Source organism: Castanea sativa, chromosome 4 (assembly GCF_040712315.1).
Source record: "Castanea sativa cultivar Marrone di Chiusa Pesio chromosome 4, ASM4071231v1".
Lineage (NCBI taxonomy): Eukaryota > Viridiplantae > Streptophyta > Magnoliopsida > Fagales > Fagaceae > Castanea > Castanea sativa.
This window is the reverse complement of record NC_134016.1, coordinates 26,837,038-26,856,670: the sequence shown is the minus strand read 5'-3', so window position 1 is coordinate 26,856,670 and position 19,633 is coordinate 26,837,038. Positions and strand designations below refer to the sequence as shown.

The 19,633-nt window shown below is 33.7% G+C and overlaps 2 protein-coding genes across 5 annotated transcripts; one reads left to right on the top strand and one right to left on the bottom strand.

Moving 5' to 3' along the window:
- Nucleotides 1-1,173: 1,173 nt before the first annotated feature.
- LOC142630731 (uncharacterized) lies at nucleotides 1,174-5,954 on the top strand. Of its 3 annotated transcripts, XM_075804771.1 has the most exons (4): nucleotides 1,174-2,782; nucleotides 3,822-4,624; nucleotides 4,954-5,134; nucleotides 5,569-5,954. In XM_075804771.1, coding segments are annotated over exons 1-3 (2,331 nt in total). In that variant the 5' UTR covers nucleotides 1,174-1,255; the 3' UTR covers nucleotides 4,955-5,134; nucleotides 5,569-5,954. The 3 variants fall into 3 exon arrangements, with proteins under 3 accessions (XP_075660886.1, XP_075660885.1, XP_075660884.1); XM_075804770.1 differs by having other exon boundaries at nucleotides 1,175-2,782; nucleotides 3,822-5,082; XM_075804769.1 differs by having other exon boundaries at nucleotides 1,175-2,782; nucleotides 3,822-5,134.
- A 1,680-nt stretch (nucleotides 5,955-7,634) lies between these two features.
- LOC142631526 (mitogen-activated protein kinase 9) lies at nucleotides 7,635-18,438 on the bottom strand. 2 transcript variants are annotated; one of them, XM_075805691.1, is made up of 11 exons: nucleotides 17,816-18,438; nucleotides 15,688-16,096; nucleotides 15,483-15,610; nucleotides 15,266-15,325; nucleotides 13,744-13,893; nucleotides 13,053-13,208; nucleotides 12,787-12,924; nucleotides 12,619-12,692; nucleotides 10,588-10,689; nucleotides 8,695-8,944; nucleotides 7,635-8,088 (listed from the first exon to the last, which is right to left on the bottom strand). In XM_075805691.1, the coding sequence occupies exons 1-11, from the start codon at nucleotides 18,224-18,226 to the stop codon at nucleotides 8,011-8,013; spliced, it is 1,956 nt and encodes a 651-aa protein (XP_075661806.1). In that variant the 5' UTR covers nucleotides 18,227-18,438; the 3' UTR covers nucleotides 7,635-8,010. The 2 variants fall into 2 exon arrangements, with proteins under 2 accessions (XP_075661806.1, XP_075661807.1); XM_075805692.1 differs by having other exon boundaries at nucleotides 7,635-8,085.
- Between the last annotated feature and the right edge of the window lie 1,195 nt (nucleotides 18,439-19,633).

Sequence of the window (19,633 nt, the reverse complement as noted above, 5' to 3'; positions counted from 1 at the left end):
GAAGGTAGGGTGGTCACTGATCACCCTGAACTAAAATAATATATAAATTTTAGAACTTTTATGATTTGTGTACCCTTAAAAAAAACAATTGTGGCCACCCTAAAATTTTTTAGGCCCAACAAAATTAAAACTTTGGTTCCCTTAACAATATATTAGGCCCTTTCAAATAAAAAGAAAAAGCCCATGAAAATTTTTATTGAACTAAAATTTGAAAGAGGTGGTAGCTTACAATATTGATAATGAAACTATCATGCAGTAATTTCAAAATATGAAAACTTGTTTATGAAAATTATAAAACTTTGTGTATTTGTATGTGTATTTTTTTTTTTTTGTCAGTATAAGTTCTATTTTATTAGATTTTGTATAATTTAAAGTTTTTTAATAACCACCGTTAAGAAAATTCCTAGAGTCAATTATGAGCAATTCAAGTGCATACACCTTAGATCGAGAAAATCTTGTATGAGCTGCATGTATACGCCCTATGTGGGCCCTACAGATTGTGGGGCCAACACATCAATCTCACAAAGGGCATATACACCCGGCTCACTAGATACTTTCCCACTCTGGTGAGACTCAGAAAGATTATGTGGAACAAAGTTTATAAACTCTTCAAACTTTTTATATATCTTTTTTTTTTTTGTGCATTTTAAAAATCTTACCATTGAATTTCATGTTCCTTATATTCTTAACATGCGTATCAAATTTCATTCAAAACAGATATTATTTATTATTTAATAAATAAATTTAATTTTTATATAAAGTTTTAGATTATAAAAACATAAAAATTTTATATGCAATTGATATTTGATGTTCTTGAAATTTTACAAGTATAAAGGATCTAATAAGAAAATACAATCTAACGGATAGATTTTCAAAATTCACACTTAGTTTATGTTTGGCAAAAATTATTTTTGCCAACTTATTTTATTATTAAGCTTATTTTTGCTACTATTTATGAGTTTCACTACACTTTTTGATACTATTCATGGGTTTGATGGTACTATTTCAACTAACTTTAATCTTTATCTAAAGTACTCTCAGTAAAAAAATTTCAGTTTTAACAAAATAAACTGATCCCAAATAAATCCTTAATATAAAAATATATGAAAAGTTGGTAAAATTTCTACCCAAACGATTGAAGAAAAATTTGTTCGGTCATGTGGCAGCACACACGAGTTGATATTTTCTATAAAATTGCAATTGGTATGCTGATGAAATTAGGGTATTGTCTAAAAAATAATTGAAACTGAAAGTTATGCGCGGGAATTATAGTTTCAGACAGTTAAGCAGCACCAGCTATCGCTTTCTTCAAAACGAACCCATCAACAAGAAGCTCCAAAATGCAACAAAAACCTCAACCCCATCGAAGAAAACATTAACCCAAAAACGCAGCGAACCTAAGAACAAGAAGTCAGCCAGTTCAGACTCGGAAATTGTGAAATGGAACATGTCCATTACCACCCACATGCGCAATGGCCAATGGGAGTCAGCCCTCCAAGTCTTCAATTCAATGCCACGACGGAGTTCGGTGTCCTACAACGCCATGATATCTGGGTACCTGTCGAATGACAAGTTTGGTCTTGCACGAGACATGTTTGAGAAAATGCCTGACAGAGACTTGGTTTCTTGGAATGTGATGCTTAGTGGGTATGTGAGGAATCGGAATCTTGGTGCTGCTCGTGTTTTGTTTGATCAGATGCCCGAAAGGGATGTTGTGTCGTGGAACGCTATGTTATCTGGGTATGCACAGAATGGATATGTTGATGAGGCAAGGAAGATTTTTGACAGGATGCCGGATAAGAATGAGATATCATGGAATGGATTACTTTCAACATATGTGCAGAATGGGAGGATAGAAGAGGCTTGTAGGTTGTTTGAGTCGAAAGAGGATTGGGAAGTCGTGTCTTGGAATTGTTTGATGGGTGGGTATGTAAAGAGGAAGAGGTTGGTTGATGCTAGACGACTTTTTGATCAGATGCCTATGAGAGATGAGATTTCTTGGAATACTATTGTTACAGGTTATGCACAGAATGGGGAGTTGTCAGAAGCTAGGAGATTGTTTGAGGAGTCTCCTAGTCGGGATGTGTTTACGTGGACGGCTCTGGTATCTGGCTATGTGCAGAATGGGATGCTGGATGAAGCAAGAAGAGTTTTTGATGAGATGCCAGAGAAAAATGAGGTTTCATGGAATGCAATGATTGCAGGATATGTGCAATGCAAGAGAATGGACACGGCAAGGGACTTGTTCAAGGCAATGCCTTGTCGAAACATCAGCTCTTGGAATACTATGATTACTGGCTATGCTCAGAGTGGTGATATTTCTCAAGCTAGGAATTTGTTTGATAGGATGTCTCAGCATGACAGCATTTCTTGGGCAGCAATTATTGCTGGTTATGCTCAAAGTGGTCATGGTGAAGAGGCTTTGCATCTATTTGTGAAGATGAAAAGGAATGGTGAAAGATTAAATAGGTCTGCATTTACTTGTTCTTTGAGTGCATGTGCCGATATTGCTGCTCTTGAGTTGGGGAAGCAATTGCATGGGCGGCTAGTTAAGGCAGGATTGGAGACTGGGTGTTATGTGGGGAATGCACTTCTTGCAATGTATTGTAAATGTGGAAGCATAGATGAAGCATATGATATTTTTGAAGAGATATCAGAAAAGGATGTTGTCTCATGGAACACAATGATAGCAGGATACGCAAGACACGGATTTGGCAAAGAGGCTATGACGGTTTTTGAGTCAATGAAGACAGCGGGTATCAAACCAGATGATGTCACAATGGTAATTATAGTTTTACACTTATTTTTCATTTAGACCTCATAGCATGAACATAATATCCATTTTATATTTCAATTTGATTTGCCACTACCTGCTAAAGCTCTGGCTCAATTTATTAAGGTGCCCTCCATTCATGGGATCAAGTTTATTGCTCAACTTCCTATTTTTCTCATTTTGATAATATGACAATATATCTTGGGTTTTACTGTATTAATTTCAATTCTTAACCTTATAATATATAACATCATTGTTTCTTCTCTTAGGCATAATATGGTATGTTATAGACTTATAGTGCAATAAGCCACCAAAAGATTGTCTTTTTCATTTTTTTGAAATTTGCATGTTATAACTTTTGCCAACTTTTTCCACATCAGTTCTTTGTTTCCACCCAGCAATATTCTTTTTTCCTGGATTCCCACCATGATTGCAAGTGTCCATTTTTCTTATGTATTTATCTTAATCCTCAAAGATAATAGCAAATTGATATCTTAAAATGTTGTCCCAAACATAGCAAAAAATAAAAACTGATAACGCACACTTGCCTAAAAGAAATATTTCTTCACCTAAGCCTCACCTTAGTTGTGCTTTGAATACATTCCATCATATCTTTATTATCTGATTTTGTTCAAATGTGGTACTTTTCATTCAAGATTGGGGCATAAAATTTACAAGGTTGATACCTTAATTCTCTCTCTCTGTCATACATATGTAACCCTCCCCCCCCCCCCCCCAATTCCTTTTCTATTCATACTGGAAATGTTTAAGCTATTGATACTTGATTGTGTACTTATTTAACACATCGTCATCAGCATCACTTTTTATCTTCTTCAGCGCATATTATTGCATATCATGGTTCTCGAAAGTACTCCCCCTAAGCTATCACCATAACACCATTTATAATGATCATAGGTTTGTAGTCAGTTCATTAGATGAATGAATTAGGAAAATAGGTTTTGGCATATTGTTTCTAATCATCCGTTTGTTTGTACATATCTTCTTTCTGTATCTAATAGTTTTTTCTTCTTCTCTACTGTATTTTCAGGTTGGTGTGTTATCTGCTTGTAGTCACACTGGGTTGCTAGATAAGGGCACTGAATATTTTTATTCAATGAATTGCGATTATGGTATAACAGCAAACTCAAAACACTATACATGCATGATTGATCTTCTTGGCCGAGCAGGGCGTCTGGATGAGGCCCAGAATTTAATGAGAAATATGCCTTTCGAACCAGATGCTGCTACATGGGGTGCTCTACTTGGTGCAAGCAGGATTCATGGGAATACTGAATTAGGTGAAAAGGCTGCAAAGATTATTTTTGAGATGGAACCCGATAACTCAGGAATGTATGTTCTTCTCTCAAATTTATATGCAGCTTCAGGTAGATGGGGAGATGTGAGCAGAATGAGATTGAAAATGAGGGATAATGGTGTAAAGAAAGTACCTGGGTATAGTTGGCTTGAAGTGGAGAATATGGTTCATACATTTTCAGTTGGGGACTCCTTCCACCCGGAGAAGGGCCGAATATATGCCTTTTTAGAAGAATTGGATTTGAAAATGAAGCTGGACGGGTATGTTTCTTCTACAAAATTGGTTTTACATGATGTGGAAGAGGAGGAGAAGGAGCACATGCTGAAGTATCACAGTGAGAAATTAGCTGTGGCATTTGGAATTCTTTCTATACCAGCTGGGAGACCAATCCGTGTGATGAAAAATTTGCGGGTGTGTGAAGACTGCCACAATGCTATCAAACACATATCCAAGATTGAGGGAAGGTTGATAATATTAAGGGATTCCCACCGTTTTCACCACTTCAGTGGTGGTTCATGTTCATGTGGGGACTACTGGTGAGAGCAGAGATTTATTAGGTGGAAATGCTACATTGCTGTTTCAAGTCTATTCTCTGGACTTTGTATTAAATCCTTTCAGATAAACAGATTATAATATCCTAGTTGTTTGAAATTTTTATAAACTCTTCTGAGAGAAGATTGGAATCAGATGTTCGTGCTTTGTCCTTTTTTAGTGGATAACATTGCATGTGCAAGAAAATCTACTTCCTAAATTTCTCAGGATAGGTGGAATAACATTGGATATATGCAGAAATTCTGGACTAATTATTGACTATATGGAAATAAGATTTATCTCTGGATGGTAATGGGAGCTGTATTTTTATTAGATTTCAAATTGCAAACAAAAGAGAAAGTTCAAGGTGGAGTACATGATGAAATAATAAAAGCTGGAAACGGTCAGCTGATCCTCGGAGAAAACAGCTGGACAAGTGTTCTTCATGGAGGCGATATCAGAGGTATTTAGAAGCAATGCCTCTTCTCAGATTCAACCTCCAATTTTGCTTTCAGGTTAAGACTTGACATTGCTTAGTTATAGATTCATGACTTTCTTGTGCTTAAGAAAGAACCACCTAGGAAGTGACATTGTTAAAATCAATTTCTAACAACTGTATTTCTTACAAACTAGACGTCCAACTTTCATTGCTCAATATAATCTAGGTCCACTCTGTGATTCTGTTCAAATACACTTAAATGCTGGTTTACAAACTGAAGAAACTGTTTTCCTCGTAATTAGTATCTGGTTCCTTTATTTAAACAATAGTTTGGAACAATACCTAAGCAATAGGTGCCCCTCACTATCGTCAGCCATGATTTTTTTTTTTTTTTGATAGGAATGACAGCATGATTAAGATGGCTATTAGTAATATAATTTTCCATTCACAAATCTTTTAGCCTGCTTATGTAGATATGCTATATGTCTGCCTCTTGCAATCCCATTTCAGGCATTGAGGAAGGAAGGCCAATCCTCCAAAACTTCATGCCATTCCTATTGAAAATGTCCATTTTGGCAATGTGATGATAACTTCACCTGATGAGCCTGGAGAATATGGAAGAAAAGGGTCTTCACTGTGCCATTTGAGATGCTAATGTCTGCATGGGCTGTATATAAAAGTTTGTCGATTCTAGCTTACCCAATCTATGTCCTCTGTTTTTCTTTGTGCTTTTTTTTTTTTTTGTCTTTTTGGGATTCAGTACTGTCACTCTGTTCATTTCATGTTTTCCTCTTCCTATTGAGTTCCGGATAGTTTGGATTGACTGATTGGACTTGTCATCAACTTAGAAACTATTATGCCTTTGCAAGGGAATCAACAATTCAATGAGTTTTTTTTTCAGGTTCAAGAATGATTTGTATTCTCAACTGGCAAGTCAAGATGCATCAATGAAATATCCCTCTTTGCATGTTCTTGATCAAGACAATGTAAATGTGTTGAATTTCCTTTTTTCTTAACAGTTAATGGTAATTCTGCCTACTGGCCAAGAGCCATAAACTGCTATTAATTGGTTAGGGGGGTGTCTATTTCACAGTGTGTGTTATATAAACTGAAAACGTGATTTTAAATCATGTTTTCAGTTATAAAAAATCAAGTGTGTTTAACACACTGTATGCAAGAGTTTTTTCCCAATTGATTATATCGCTTGTGCTGTTTTTCAGATAATACATAGTGAAAAACTTTTTTATTGTCTAAGCGTTCTAAATTCTTTTAAATTGTAAATGAGTGGGCTGGAATTAATCTCAGGATGTAATTCTTAGATTAATGATGCTATGTTGGTTGAGACAATTGAAAATTAGGGGATAGAAAATATGTGAGAGTATAGAAATTATGCTGTAAGAGTAGTTTTCAGTTCGATATAATAAGATATCTATAGAAGATTTTTCAACCACGATATACCATAGATAATCATATGCGTAGAATAGACTAGAGAGTAGAAACTAGTCTCAACTTGTTTGTGACTATAGAACTAATCAGTGCTTAAGCTTTAAAGTTTAAACAGCATCCCCATGCAGTTGATGTATCAACTATATGTAACTACCACATTTGGATTTTGGGTGTTCCATCGTAGAATCCCTTTTTATACTTTTCGTTACTTCCTTGTAATTGCCCAAGAAAAATTGGCAAACCAATACAAACCACTGCTTGAGTTGCCGACTTTTTTTATTTTTTGAGAAACAAACACGCACAAAAACACAAGCGAGGAATACAAGTTGAGTTGGGGAACTTGGCGTCTGTTTTCAGTGATAACCTTGAAATCTGTCAGTATCTTTGAAAAATAAGAAGATTTTTAGTAATTTCGATTCAAACCGGCATAAATTTAAAAGCTGCCTATTAACGACTTCCCACATGGGATTTTCCACTTTTTTGGGGGGTCAAAGTCAAACTAAAGAAAATAGAGCCTACAATTATTGAAGGTACACATCCAACATCTAGACTAGAATTATCGACCATAAAAATGAGTTGTTTATATATTTGTCATTTTGTTTTTATCAAAAAAAAAAAAAAAAATGCATCTCTAGCTCGGAAAGCATAATTGTATGGATGTTACTTTTTGGTACAACTGCCTACCAGATAATATATAAATAAAAGAAGCGTAATTACTTTCCGGAATTCAATAAATCCAAAAAAGAAAAAGTCTAAAGAATAAAGAACAATACCATACCATCAATAATGGACATCGAATCAGAAATAAAACCCTCGATGCTTCAATGCATTCATTGAACGTTCATTGCCATAGAAAGTGCAAATTGCTTTTCCAGGGAATGACTTTACAGCCCAAGCAAATTGTACAAGAAAACCCGTGTTTTTCCCTTATGCCGAAAACTAAAGACATGACCATCTCCAATAAACTTGGCTTCTCGCAACATCCAAAATAAGAAGAAGATAAATAGTGACCCTTGAAATATGTCCACAGTTACTAAATTATAAGGATAGACAATAGCAGATCATGCATCAATACATAAAGATGGGTCACGGGATTATCTTTTCTATATGATAAATCATACAAGTATTGGTTGCTCTTAGGTTGTCATTAGTAACCAAATTATCACCAATCATGAAAAAGTGATTATAAATCTCACTGGTATGAACACAGAATACAGATACCTTTTTCTTCAAACCAATATTTTTTTCTTTTCTCCCTGCGTATCACAGTACATAATGGAAATTGTTGTGGTTTCTTCCAAATACAAATAAGAGTTTAATTACAAGAGAGCAATTCTTCCCTGTACTGTAGTAACACGGCTATGATGCAATCCTATTGTTAGCTTCTACCTGAAAACTTGAGAATCTTCAATGTGGTACCCTTTGACCATATCATGGGGAAAATATGGGCAGAGCACAAAACACCACCTTCTGAAACTCTTCCTAAAATAGATCAGAAGTATTGAATCAAGCCTGTAGGGCTGCAACCTTATGTGATAAGCCATCAATTGCCTCATCGTTGGCCTCAGGAATTGCTTCTTCCTGCTGTGAAAAGTCCAAAATGAGAAAATCACCGGATAAAATGCAAGCTCAGTGTGTGTGTGTGTGTGTGTGTATCAATTTAGAAACAATCCCTCTGTCATGTAAATTTCAGATTACACAGGTTATTTGCTCTTTTTTTAAAGACTTCATTTTGTTTTGTTTTAATTATGCTTTGTAGTGTGAGGGGAATATTATAAAGATGCCCATGAATCAAAAGTTGAATCCATTTGGTCTCGAATGGCTTAAGGCAAAGACACATCATTAGAAGCAAGTGAAAACCACAGTTACAGTAACAGCCAGAAGAATGCAGTCATCATCAAAGCAAAAATAATGACAATGATTGGTATGTAGCAGCCATATTTAACAGAGTCATCAACAAAAGAGTCAGATGAAAGCATAGTGTAATGCCATTTTAATTGCCATTTGAAGAAAAAGAAATGGTTAGTTTGAAACTCAAGAGATCCCTAGCTTCCCAAACACAATCAGTGAATCATTCTAATATTGGAAATTCCTGCTGCAGAGGTTAATAGGGAGTCGTCATCAACTACCATGCAAGGAAAAATTATATGGAAAAACAGGAAATGTTAGGAAAAAAAATACTTTAGTTACCTCCAACTCTTTTCTAGGCTTCACTTCAATACACTTGGAACCACTTATACTAGCACTCTTCAACAGGCTACGAGCACTGTAGTTTGGCTTGTTAAATCCATTTTCTGACTCTGAGTTAGCAGTTTCCAAATTATTAGAATGCAGCGCCCTTGGAGAACTCTGGAGACCTGTAGCAACAGCAACTGTAGTTCGCCCTTCAAATTCACCGTTTTGGTCAGCAGTCTCTTCCTTGGGTACATTAACCCGCTCTCTACAAAAACAATGACATTAGAATTCGTAATGCAGAAAAATCACCTATATAGTTTAATTAGATTTCTTTTTTATTTTTTATCTTTTGGTAGCTGGAGCTTAGTTTGTAGCTCAAAATCTACATTAACTTATCTATATAAATATGTAAAGACAGCAAAGAGAAAGTTCAAACCTAGAAACCCTAAAATAGCTCATTTCGTGCCACATGGCTATGCTAGCTCTGCTTTGCACAATTGTATAGTCCTATAATGATTGCACCCTATTGAGCCCTGTGTCCTTTTGTGTTGTAGACTTTATTGATTCCATGATATTATTTAATATTCTCACTAATCTCATTAATTAAATCAAAGATTGTTACTCTCTCTCTATCTCTCTCTAATTTTTTAATATTTTATTGAAAACATTATTTAGTTTAATCTTTGAAATTTTGTGCATGGTTCAATATGAAAATATAATCAAGAAATATATAAAAATACCATGATTTTAGTAATTGGTATTTTGTATCAAGCCTTTATTATATTTCTCCTCCTATTTCTGATTACCTTCTCTATTGTTTATTTGATTAACATTCATATCATAAGTTGGAGTTACAACAACTAAAGCTTTTAATTCAAGCAGAACTAATAAGCTATTTATCTAAATAGCATGCCTGGTTTTTTACTTTTAACATGGAAATTTAATCATTAATTCTTTTTTATTAAGATTACCAAATACTTAAGCTTAGTATCATCATATTATAAAACTCATAACAAATTACGGATTTCAATTTTAGATTAGCACATTTTTACCATTGACTTAGGGCCATGCTAATTTGTACATTTTAAATATAAAATAAATTAAAAGTAAAAATAAAAAGTACAACTAACAATCATGTAAATAGTAGTTCTGGATCACATGTGAAAGATTCCATTAACTTCATTTGCTTTGTATAGGTACTCTATTGCAGCCTAAATTTGAAGAGGTCAATTTTTGAGTTGGTTATGAAGCAAATTTGTATTGTTAATATCTCCAAGTCAAAATTCAACAATTATATAGGCAATAATAACAAAAAATATTTTTTTTAAATGGTGCAAATCACATGCCAAAAGCTAGTTTTATATAAAGTATTCATTTAAGGGTCAGCATGATTTTGGTCCCTTAGATATGAGGTGTCAACATTCCATTAATCACATAAACCGAAAAATTGACGGAAGATAAAAAAAAATTGTTAAAAATTTGAAGTAACAAAATGAATGTTTTAAAATTGAGGGCTAAAAAAAATAAAATAAAAAACCCCCCATTTTTTAGGGACAAAAAAAATGCATCTTAACCTATTTTTGGTTTTAAAAGTTAAAGAAATTATATAACCATTTAAAAAAATACAAGGACATAGGGAACAAGTGGCGCATTAATAAAGGAGTTCAATTTATTTATTTAAAAAAAAAATAGTTTTGAAAGAAAACTGAACAAAACAACACAAAAAATTTGGAGTTATATAGCCAAAAATGACTGAAATGGGTTTGCCAAAAATGACTGAAGTGGGTGTGTGTGTGTGTGTGTGTGTGTGAGAGAGAGAGAGAGAGAGAGAGAGAGCAGTGTTGAAGCTTTAAGAATATCATCAAGTTAAAATTAAGAACATGCCAACTTTTTCAATTGAGCATGTACCTAGGTAAGGAAGCATGCTGCCTTTGGAGTGGCCTGCTTTTTTCACCTTTACCATAATGCTCCTCAAGATGCGCAAATTGTCGTTTGAATCGATCTACACCACTAAATTGCATAAAGACAGGTTAATGACTAATAATCATAGCATGAAACATATTTAAACGTGAAAGTATCACTTTTTTTAATATAACAAGAATAGCTAACTTGCAAATTAACATCTATGTACTAATAAATAGTCAAAAGGTGCACAAGTTTGTGAAAGAGTAAGTAGCAGAAAGAACTCAAAATTAAAGTTGCATGAATTCTATGTTCATTTTAGTTAGTAGAAAAACAATAACAATAATGTTTTCCAGTACAATGAAAAAATAAATGTTTGAAGCACTAGTGCCATGACTATAATTGTGGAAGTAAAGGACGGCATGTCCCTCCATTGACAGAGGCTGCTCTTCTGTGTATATATCTTCAAATAGTCACACAAAAGGAACAGGATGATAACCCCCTTCTTCCCTCCCCACCCCTCACCCCCTCAAAAAAATAAATTAATTAATTATTAATAATAATAATAATAATAATAATAATAATAATAAAAGTCTTCAAAAGACAATTATTTGGACTAAAAAAGAGATAGATAATGAATATTCCTATCACCTAGATGGGCCAAAAACCCAACAAAATGAATATAAATAAGAGGCCAACCATACCATTTGAATATTACCTTTTTTGTATATTTGGTTTTCTATAATTGAAAACCAACGGAACTAAACAGTCAAAAAAATAAACCAAAAGTGATCCATCAAGTTTAAATAGGCTACAGATTTCAAATAACTACAGTTTAAAGCATTCCTCATTGAGACATTTTCCTCTGATTAGGCCATGACTTTGCATAACCTTTAATTTATTTAATCACTCCAAAACATTGCCTTTGAACAAGCTAAGCACATATTCACATGGTAAAAAAATGCAAATACTGCCATTGGGTACACATCAAAAATGGGTTGAGGTAGCAGTCAGTAAATGCTAAGGTTTTCTGGTGATCTGCTCAGGGATTTTGAGTGATTCATAAATGAGGTAGTTCAGATTGATAACCAAAAAAATACCTGTTAAATTAACAGTCTAAAAGCTTAAGCTATAAAGAAATGATCAATTCAATCATTTATCCAAAATTCTAACATTCCGCTTCATGTATGAGCCTAAACTCCCCCTTAATAGGTTGAGGCCATCACGTGAGATTTTTAGTTTTTTTAATGGGAGGTAGAGAAAGAAAGGGACAAACTCAGGATCTCCTACTTTCAAGATCTCCTGCTCTGATACAATGTTGACCTGATTAAGGATATAATTGGCTTGATTCTGAAAGTTGAGAGATAAAATTCAAATTTCACACAACTTAATGTATAAGGAAAAAATTGAAATTACCCTCATTGTCGCAGGACCAAAAGTGTAATTTGGCCAAAATAAAGTAAAATTGGAAATCTGTTTAGGGCAGAGAAGTCTAGAAAAAAGAACTTATTAGTCTGATAGCAATGGAAAAACTCATTTTCCCAAATAAATGAAGTACAACCAACTGATCATAAGGAAAATACACAATCATCAACACTGGGACAAGAAAGCTAAAGCCAAAAAAGATGAGGCTAAAGAAATAAGTTTCATAAGAATCATAAATTACGGTGGCCACCTTCTACGGTTAAAGAAACGTAGAAGAGTACCTAAATTTGTTTAACATACACTGGGAGGTGGTAATCACACAAAATACAGACATAGCAGAGAAATTTTTTTACATATTATGAACAAAAAGTGCAGTCATGTGGTCCTAAACTACTATAAAGAAGAATGATTTTTCACTTTATATCATAGATTTGAACAATTAAACGTTTGTAATTTATTAATTCCACATGTAAGGATGTAATTTTAGAACATGACATTTCAGTATGAACTAAACAAATGCAGCATTGAATTTACATAAGAAAATGAATAAAACAGCTCTCCTATAAGAATAAAAATGAGATCTCAACTCAAAGATAACAGATAATTGCCAACCTTGGGTACATGAAGCTAGTCTGATCTCCACCTCGAAGATATTCCTGCAGCATCTGGGGATGATACTCTAAAATCTGCTTGATTCAATCCCAAGGTTTAGTATGTCCATAATGAAAACAAAAGCCATTCTGCTACATAAGCAACAAGCATCATATTGTAAGGCCATACCTCTCTATAGATTAACTCTCTAACATCATCTTTTGCCAATTTCCTCCTCTCAAACTCAAACTCAAGTTTTGATATGGGTTGAGTGGATGGTTCACGATCCACGTTAGACAAACCTTGAAAGTAAGGATCAGCCAATGCCTATAGGCAAAAGCATAGGGGATGTTAAGAAGTAAGATAATCTCAAACATTTAGATAAATGAAATTTCATGCATAATTAACTGGAATCTTTAATTTGGTTATTGTTTGGATTGCTGAATAGGAGTCACCTCTTCAGCTGTCGGACGATCTTTAGGATCAAAAGCAACTAGGCGCTCTAGTAAGCGAAGAGCCAATGGATCTGCATTAGGGAACTTTTGTGTTAAAGGAACTGGTTGTTTTCTCCGCATGCTAGCAAGATACCTTCTTGCCTTTTCATTTCGTATCTGTTCATACCACGGTAAAGTAATCAGTTAAAAGGAGGGGGTGGGGGGAATACATACATACATACATACATACATATATATATATATATATAGAAAATCTAGAGGGAAGCCTGGAATTTGGAAACAAGTTAGGGTGAAAGCTAACAGTTTTTTTTTTTTGTTTCTCTTTTTCGTGGGTTTATTTTGCTCATAAGATGTCTAAAGCCATTTCAGTAGAAAAAGCTTTGATGCAAGAATTTCAAAGAATGAAAAAAAATTTTGGTAGAAAAAACTTTCAAGGAAAATGATTTGTTATATGTTTTTTGATTGAGATCCTGAAATAATTTTCTAGTAGTTGGTTGCACAAAATGTCACTAGGGAATGGTGGTGACTAGCAAATGTAGGTTGCACTATACATCAAAAAACACAGAAAACGTTTTAAAAAATTATATACACCAAAATAGATGAAGCCCCATAAACAATTTTCTTAGCGTATATGATTGGATTGTCTTGGATAATGGCAAAGCAAAGCAGTCACTAGAAAGAGACAACAAACCCTTGCAATAGATTCAGCAGAAGGAGTGCCAAGCAAATCAGTCATGAGATCTAATTGGTGCACCACATTTTTTCCAGGAAACAATGGTTTTCCTGTAAGCATTTCTGCAAATATGCATCCTATACTCCAAATATCAATTGCGGGGGTGTACTGCAAAAAGAAAAGAAAAGAAAAAGTGAAACTAAACATATAGTTCAATAATCACAATTCAATACAAGTTTTAACAAGTAAAACGCATTAAAACTCACATAGTAAACTTCTCATTTCTCATGCTGCAAAAATGCAACAAAAAAAAAAAATAGAAAAAGGAATGTATGTTGAATGGAACAGCAATAATAACCTAACAGTCACAAATTTTCAAGAGTAAATGTAGTCCAGGATGAACAGTAAACTACATTTCTTTTAATACTGGATGACTAAATACATGATCACTGGCAGACTAGCATTCCGCTTATTCATGGTGTGTCCAAAACCAATGCAGAATTTGGGGTCAAGTCCCAAACAGAGACAGTATGTAAGCATGCTCACTTTTTGACAGCCCATCATCAGTAGTGTGTACAAAATTAACCCACTGATCATTCCTGGCAATCACAAGGTTGGGCCAAAGTAGCACATACTAGAATATATAATGAATCAAAAACTATTAATGAATAAAGAATCTTATCAAAGTTTGATGCACATCAAAAAAGTTTAGGAGACACCACTAATTTGAGAAACTAATGACAATGGAACTTAAGCAATCTTTTGAATGCATCAGAACTCAGGGAAAAAAATCAACTTGGAAAATTGTAGCCCTATGTTGCCAGTGTGCAAACTAACTACAGCAGATATTCAACATCAAAGTAGGTGAATCCACCAAAAGATTAAATAACTATGATGAAATTGAAAAGGGGCCAAAAGATATAAAGTATTCACTATTCACCAAAGAATGCTACAAACTACAGTTATAAAGAGGAAACTTTTTATTTAATAAGGTAATTTTCACTTTGTATTTACAAGATACCTGCCATCATCCATGTCATGGACCAAAAATATGAATGGCAATCAGCAAAAGGACAGCTCCATTAAGTATTAGACATTGAAAATTATTCTCTTCCATTATTTAACAAAAAGAAAGAAAAAGAAGCTTTACTAGTAGTGTACAGACACGGACAACAAGCTTAGCTTAGAGTTAAAACCTACCTTCCTAAAAGTCCACAACCAATATCTTATATAATTAAAAACAGGTGTGCAAGAAATCTGCACTAAGTGATGTGTTACTTTCTGAAGTTGGTAATATTCTAGTTATAATCATAAAATGACTAAAAAATTATTTAGATTATCACATAAGAATAACACCAGCCATAAAACAGCTCACTGTCACTCAGCAAATATGTTACAAATAGCACATAAAAAAGAGAGGAAAAAAAATAGGGGGGGGGGGGGGGGGCACCTATGCAACATAACCAGTAATCAGCTCAGAAAAATCATGCTTCAGGAGCAACTGGCAGTAGGATAATTAAACAAAATAGAGTTTGCTTACTTTTGAGAAAAAAGAGCCACAGAGTTCAGGAGCACGATACCATCGAGTTGCAACATAGTCCTTCAATATCAGTTAACAAGTTAGAAACTGGAGGTTCAGATGTCAGGAATTAAAAATAAAATACAAAATAAAATAAAAATTTTCACTATAATTTTAAAAAGCAGATCTAGAAAGAAATACAGTGAACTGCTATGGTATGCATGACAGAACAGCTTACAGTCCAGAAAATTGCTGATGGGGCATCATTGAAAGATACACGAGCTAGCCCAAAATCACATATCTTTAATTTGCAGTCAGCATTAGCAAGAATATTTTTTGGCTTTAAATCTCTATGAAATACATTTGCTGCAAATAACTCAGGGAAATTAATTAATTATCCACAGAACCATAAAAGCCAAAGAAATTGCTGAAAAAGCACCAACCTGTATGTATATACTTCAGACCACGAAGAAGCTGGTATAAGAAAAACTGATAATGCTCAGGAGTAAGATCATCATTAGCCTTAATTACTTGGTGAAGATCAGATTCCATCAACTCAAAAACGACATAGATATCTCTAAATTCCCGCCGTGAAGGAGGAAGCATAATATGTTTTATTTCTACAATATCTGGATGACGAAGCAATCGAAGGAGCTTAATTTCTCTCAGAATCCTTGTGGCATCAGAAACATGTTCAAAAACATCATTAATTTTCTTAATTGCAACCCTTTCTCCAGTATGGCTGTCAATTGCAGAACCGACAACACCATAACTTCCCTTCCCAATAACTTCTTGAACTTGGTATCGGCTTGCCTCTCCATACTCTGTGAAGAATTCTGTTTCTAACCCACCCTGTACAAGGAATACCAGGCATTAATTATGAACAAATAAATGAAAACCTGGTACCCAAAAAACAAAACTAAGTGAAGAATATGACTTTTTTGTGTCATTGATCCGCAACAAATAATTAATTCAAGATAGAGACACAACACAAGTAGGGGACAGGAACCAATGGTATAAACACCTATTCTTAAAGAACTAGATCCAATAAATAAATGTTCAACTTAACTACTATGAGACTAATGCCTGTTTCTTAGGTGTGTGGATAACATTATTAGAAACTTAACTGTTGTGCAAGGAGCTTTTACATCTCTGCATGACTAATAACATTTCAAAGGAAGCTGATGGGGTAGCAGTCCAAGTAACATAACAATTCCTAAAATCCTCAGAGAAAGAATCCAGCTTATTTTCTGGCCATTGGGAGGCCAGTTTACATAAGAACCTTCCTTTTTCTACATGTGTCATACATTGTAAATGCATCAACAACATAGAAGCCAACAATCATGAGGATAATCATATATTTCCAATACCATGGATGTCCACGTTGTGCAAAAAAAATTACTCATTATTGAAACCGTGTAGCCACCTAAAAAAATGTTTTTTTTTTTTTAATCCCCAGAAAGAGCAAAATATCGGCCTCCTTGGTAGGAGACGAGAAATAGCTCCACATCTTCAATACCACAAACTTAACAAGTAAACCACTTTTTATCAACTTAGCAAAAATCAATAAATATATCATACATACTGTCAATTCAATATGGCTAAGAAAACCGAGGGAAAATTTTTAAAACAAAAAATGCAAAGGATATTATGTAGATACATATAGAAGCCAACCAGATTCTTTGTTACATTCATAAGTTACACAGACACCGACACCTAGTAAATCTTAAACTCACAACCTTATATTCCATATTATGAGAGGAGGAAACACCATTTGAGCTAGAGCACATTGGAGCCCAACAAGATTTCATCAATAATTTCAACTTACAAACTTACATACAAAAGATTCAAGAGGACTATAATTCCCACAAAGTGGTAAATAACCACAAAATGCCAATGATTAGAAGGCTGCAAAAAAATAATAATCTAAATATAGAAATGGCTACACTAGATGGCACTATGTCAGACCACAATTTCTAAACGAATCAAGAAAGTCAAGAAACAGGCAAGAGCCTTGTAGTTCAGTGGCATTACCTGCTCCCTTTAACAAGGAGAATCATTGTTGTAACTATCGAGTTATCGAACCAAAAAAACAGAATCAGACAATGCAGAGGTAACCCAACCAACCAATGCAGGACGCACTACTTGTCCAAGAATCACAATCTTCCAAAAATGCATTGGCAAGAGATCAAAGGTGAACAGAACATCATTAATTAAAAACACAAAAATTCAATAAATAAGTCAAATAGACAAATGACCAACTACGCAAAGCTTCTAATCCTCAGGTCCTACATTATCACTTCTCAAAACTCAAAAACTTGAATTGAGTCAGTTTTCTTCTACATTTTCCCAGCAAACAAACAGAACCTAAGAAAAACAACAACATTTACAAACTAAGAAAAAATGCATCCTTAAAAAGTAATACAATCATAATACAAACAAACAAACAAACAAAAAAATACTAGCAAAACACAAAAATTAGATCTCATGAAAAAGAGAAAAAACACAAAAAACAAAAACAGAGAAGCAGATCTCAAAAAAGAAAGAGAGAGAGAGAGAGAGAGAGAGGACCTTTTTGTGTGAATCCATGTTGATGTTGAAATTGGACCAATTTGGAACTTTAATAAGCTTCAATCCCTCTTGTTCTTGTTCTTGTTCTTGTTCTTGGTGTTGAAGTTGTAGTTGCTTCCTCTTGCTCTTACAAATTATGGACGATTGGGCGCGAACTTCGCTAACATAAGAGACGTGGCCAACACCACTTTCATTTTCATTATTATTATTAATACTTTGGTGCTGCTTCTTATTATTATTGTTGTTGTTATGAGAAGAAGTTATATTATTATTGTTGTTGTTATTGTTATTGTTATCAGCAATAATAATATTGGTTGTATTGTTAATATTTGTATTATTACTACTAGAAGAAGAGCGACGTTGAAACCAGCGACGAAGCCTATCCACGAGTGCTCCACCTCCACTCCCCATATACACTCCTCTTCGATTTTGATTCAAACTCACCAGATTTCTCGTTCAGCATTGCCCGTTCTTCTCTTCGTAATTTTCGCTGCTCTCTCTCTCTCTGTTTTGTTTTCTTGTTTTCCGCCTCTTTTTTCTCTCTGTGCTGTGCCAATGGAAAGTGAGAGAGCAGAAGCGATGAGAAGAAGTTAGGTTGCTTTGTTGGTTTTGGGAGATGGGCCGTGAATGATGCTCATTAACTACAATTATGGCTTTCTTAGAGTATTTGTTTTGTAAACCCCAAACGTGAGGTCAGGTTTTGGTGACTAATAATTGTATGTGTTTTTGTTTAGATTTTTTTTTTTTTTTTTTTGTTTGTATGTGTGTGTGTCAATCTTTTATCGGATTCGATCAATTATGACTTTACACATGTTACTATCTCCCCCTACCTTATTCTTGGGAGGACTGTTGAATTTGAATTATTGTTCATTTTTTTAAGTAAACAAACTATTACTATCTATCGCCCACCCCCCCACCTATGTTTATATACATATATACGAAGGTGCAATTATTTGTTTGTTAATAATGGGAGGGATAGACACGTAGCATGTGGATTTTACTCTAATTTATTTATCTGTCACTCCCTTCTTTAATAAGTCTCAATCCTTTTCGGTTATTCTTTATTTATTTTCTTTAATGGGTTTTGTTAATGTATGTCATTAAAACACACATTAATCTTTAATCACCTATTTTAGAAAAAAAAATTATAGAAAATTGAAATATCTATAAAAAAAAAGTTAAATCATTCTTTGGTTTTTCTATAATAAAAAAAAAAATCCCTTAAATAGTTTATTAACATATGCTCTAAGAATATACACCCTAAGTTTATTTGTTAGTAAAACTCTTTCTTTATTCCATCACTTTAATCTAATTCAAATTCAGCTGAGGTGTTGAATTTGAATTATTGTTCATTGTTTAAGTAAACAAACTATTACTATCTATCTCCCACCCCCACCTATATTTATATATATATATATATATATATATACACACACACACACACAAAAGGGCAATTATTTGTTTGTTAATAAGGGAAAAGATTGAGACTAAAAGAGGAATAGACACCTAGCATGTGGGTTTTACTCTAATTTATTTATCTATCATCTTTCAATTATTTTTTATTTATTTTTTTTATGAGTTCCGTTAATGTATGTCCTTAAATTTATCATCTATTTTTAAAAAGAAATTTATGAAAAATTAAAATAGCTATCAAAAAATTTAATTTTTTTATTTTTTCATAAAAATTTTTCTAAAATAATTTATTAACATGTACCTAAAGAATATGTTAGTAAAACTCTTTCTTTATTGCATCAACCTAACTCAACATTCAATCAACACTTGAGCACCACCTCTTTGCTAATTTGCCTCATTACCTTT

Bases quoted from the DNA above. Each gene is read 5' to 3' on its own strand.
- LOC142630731 (XM_075804770.1), top strand. From the start codon at position 1,256: ATGCGCGGGAATTATAGTTTCAGACAGTTAAGCAGCACCAGCTATCGC. The intron at 2,783-3,821 runs GTAATTATAGTT...CTGTATTTTCAG, and splicing joins AACCAGATGATGTCACAATG to GTTGGTGTGTTATCTGCTTG.
- LOC142631526 (XM_075805691.1), bottom strand. From the start codon at position 18,226: ATGGGGAGTGGAGGTGGAGCACTCGTGGATAGGCTTCGTCGCTGGTTT. The intron at 13,209-13,743 runs GTTTGTTGTCTC...TGGTATGAACAG, and splicing joins CTGCTGAATCTATTGCAAGG to ATACGAAATGAAAAGGCAAG. The intron at 8,945-10,587 runs GTACATGCTCAA...TTGTTTTTGTAG, and splicing joins CAGCATGCTTCCTTACCTAG to AGAGCGGGTTAATGTACCCA.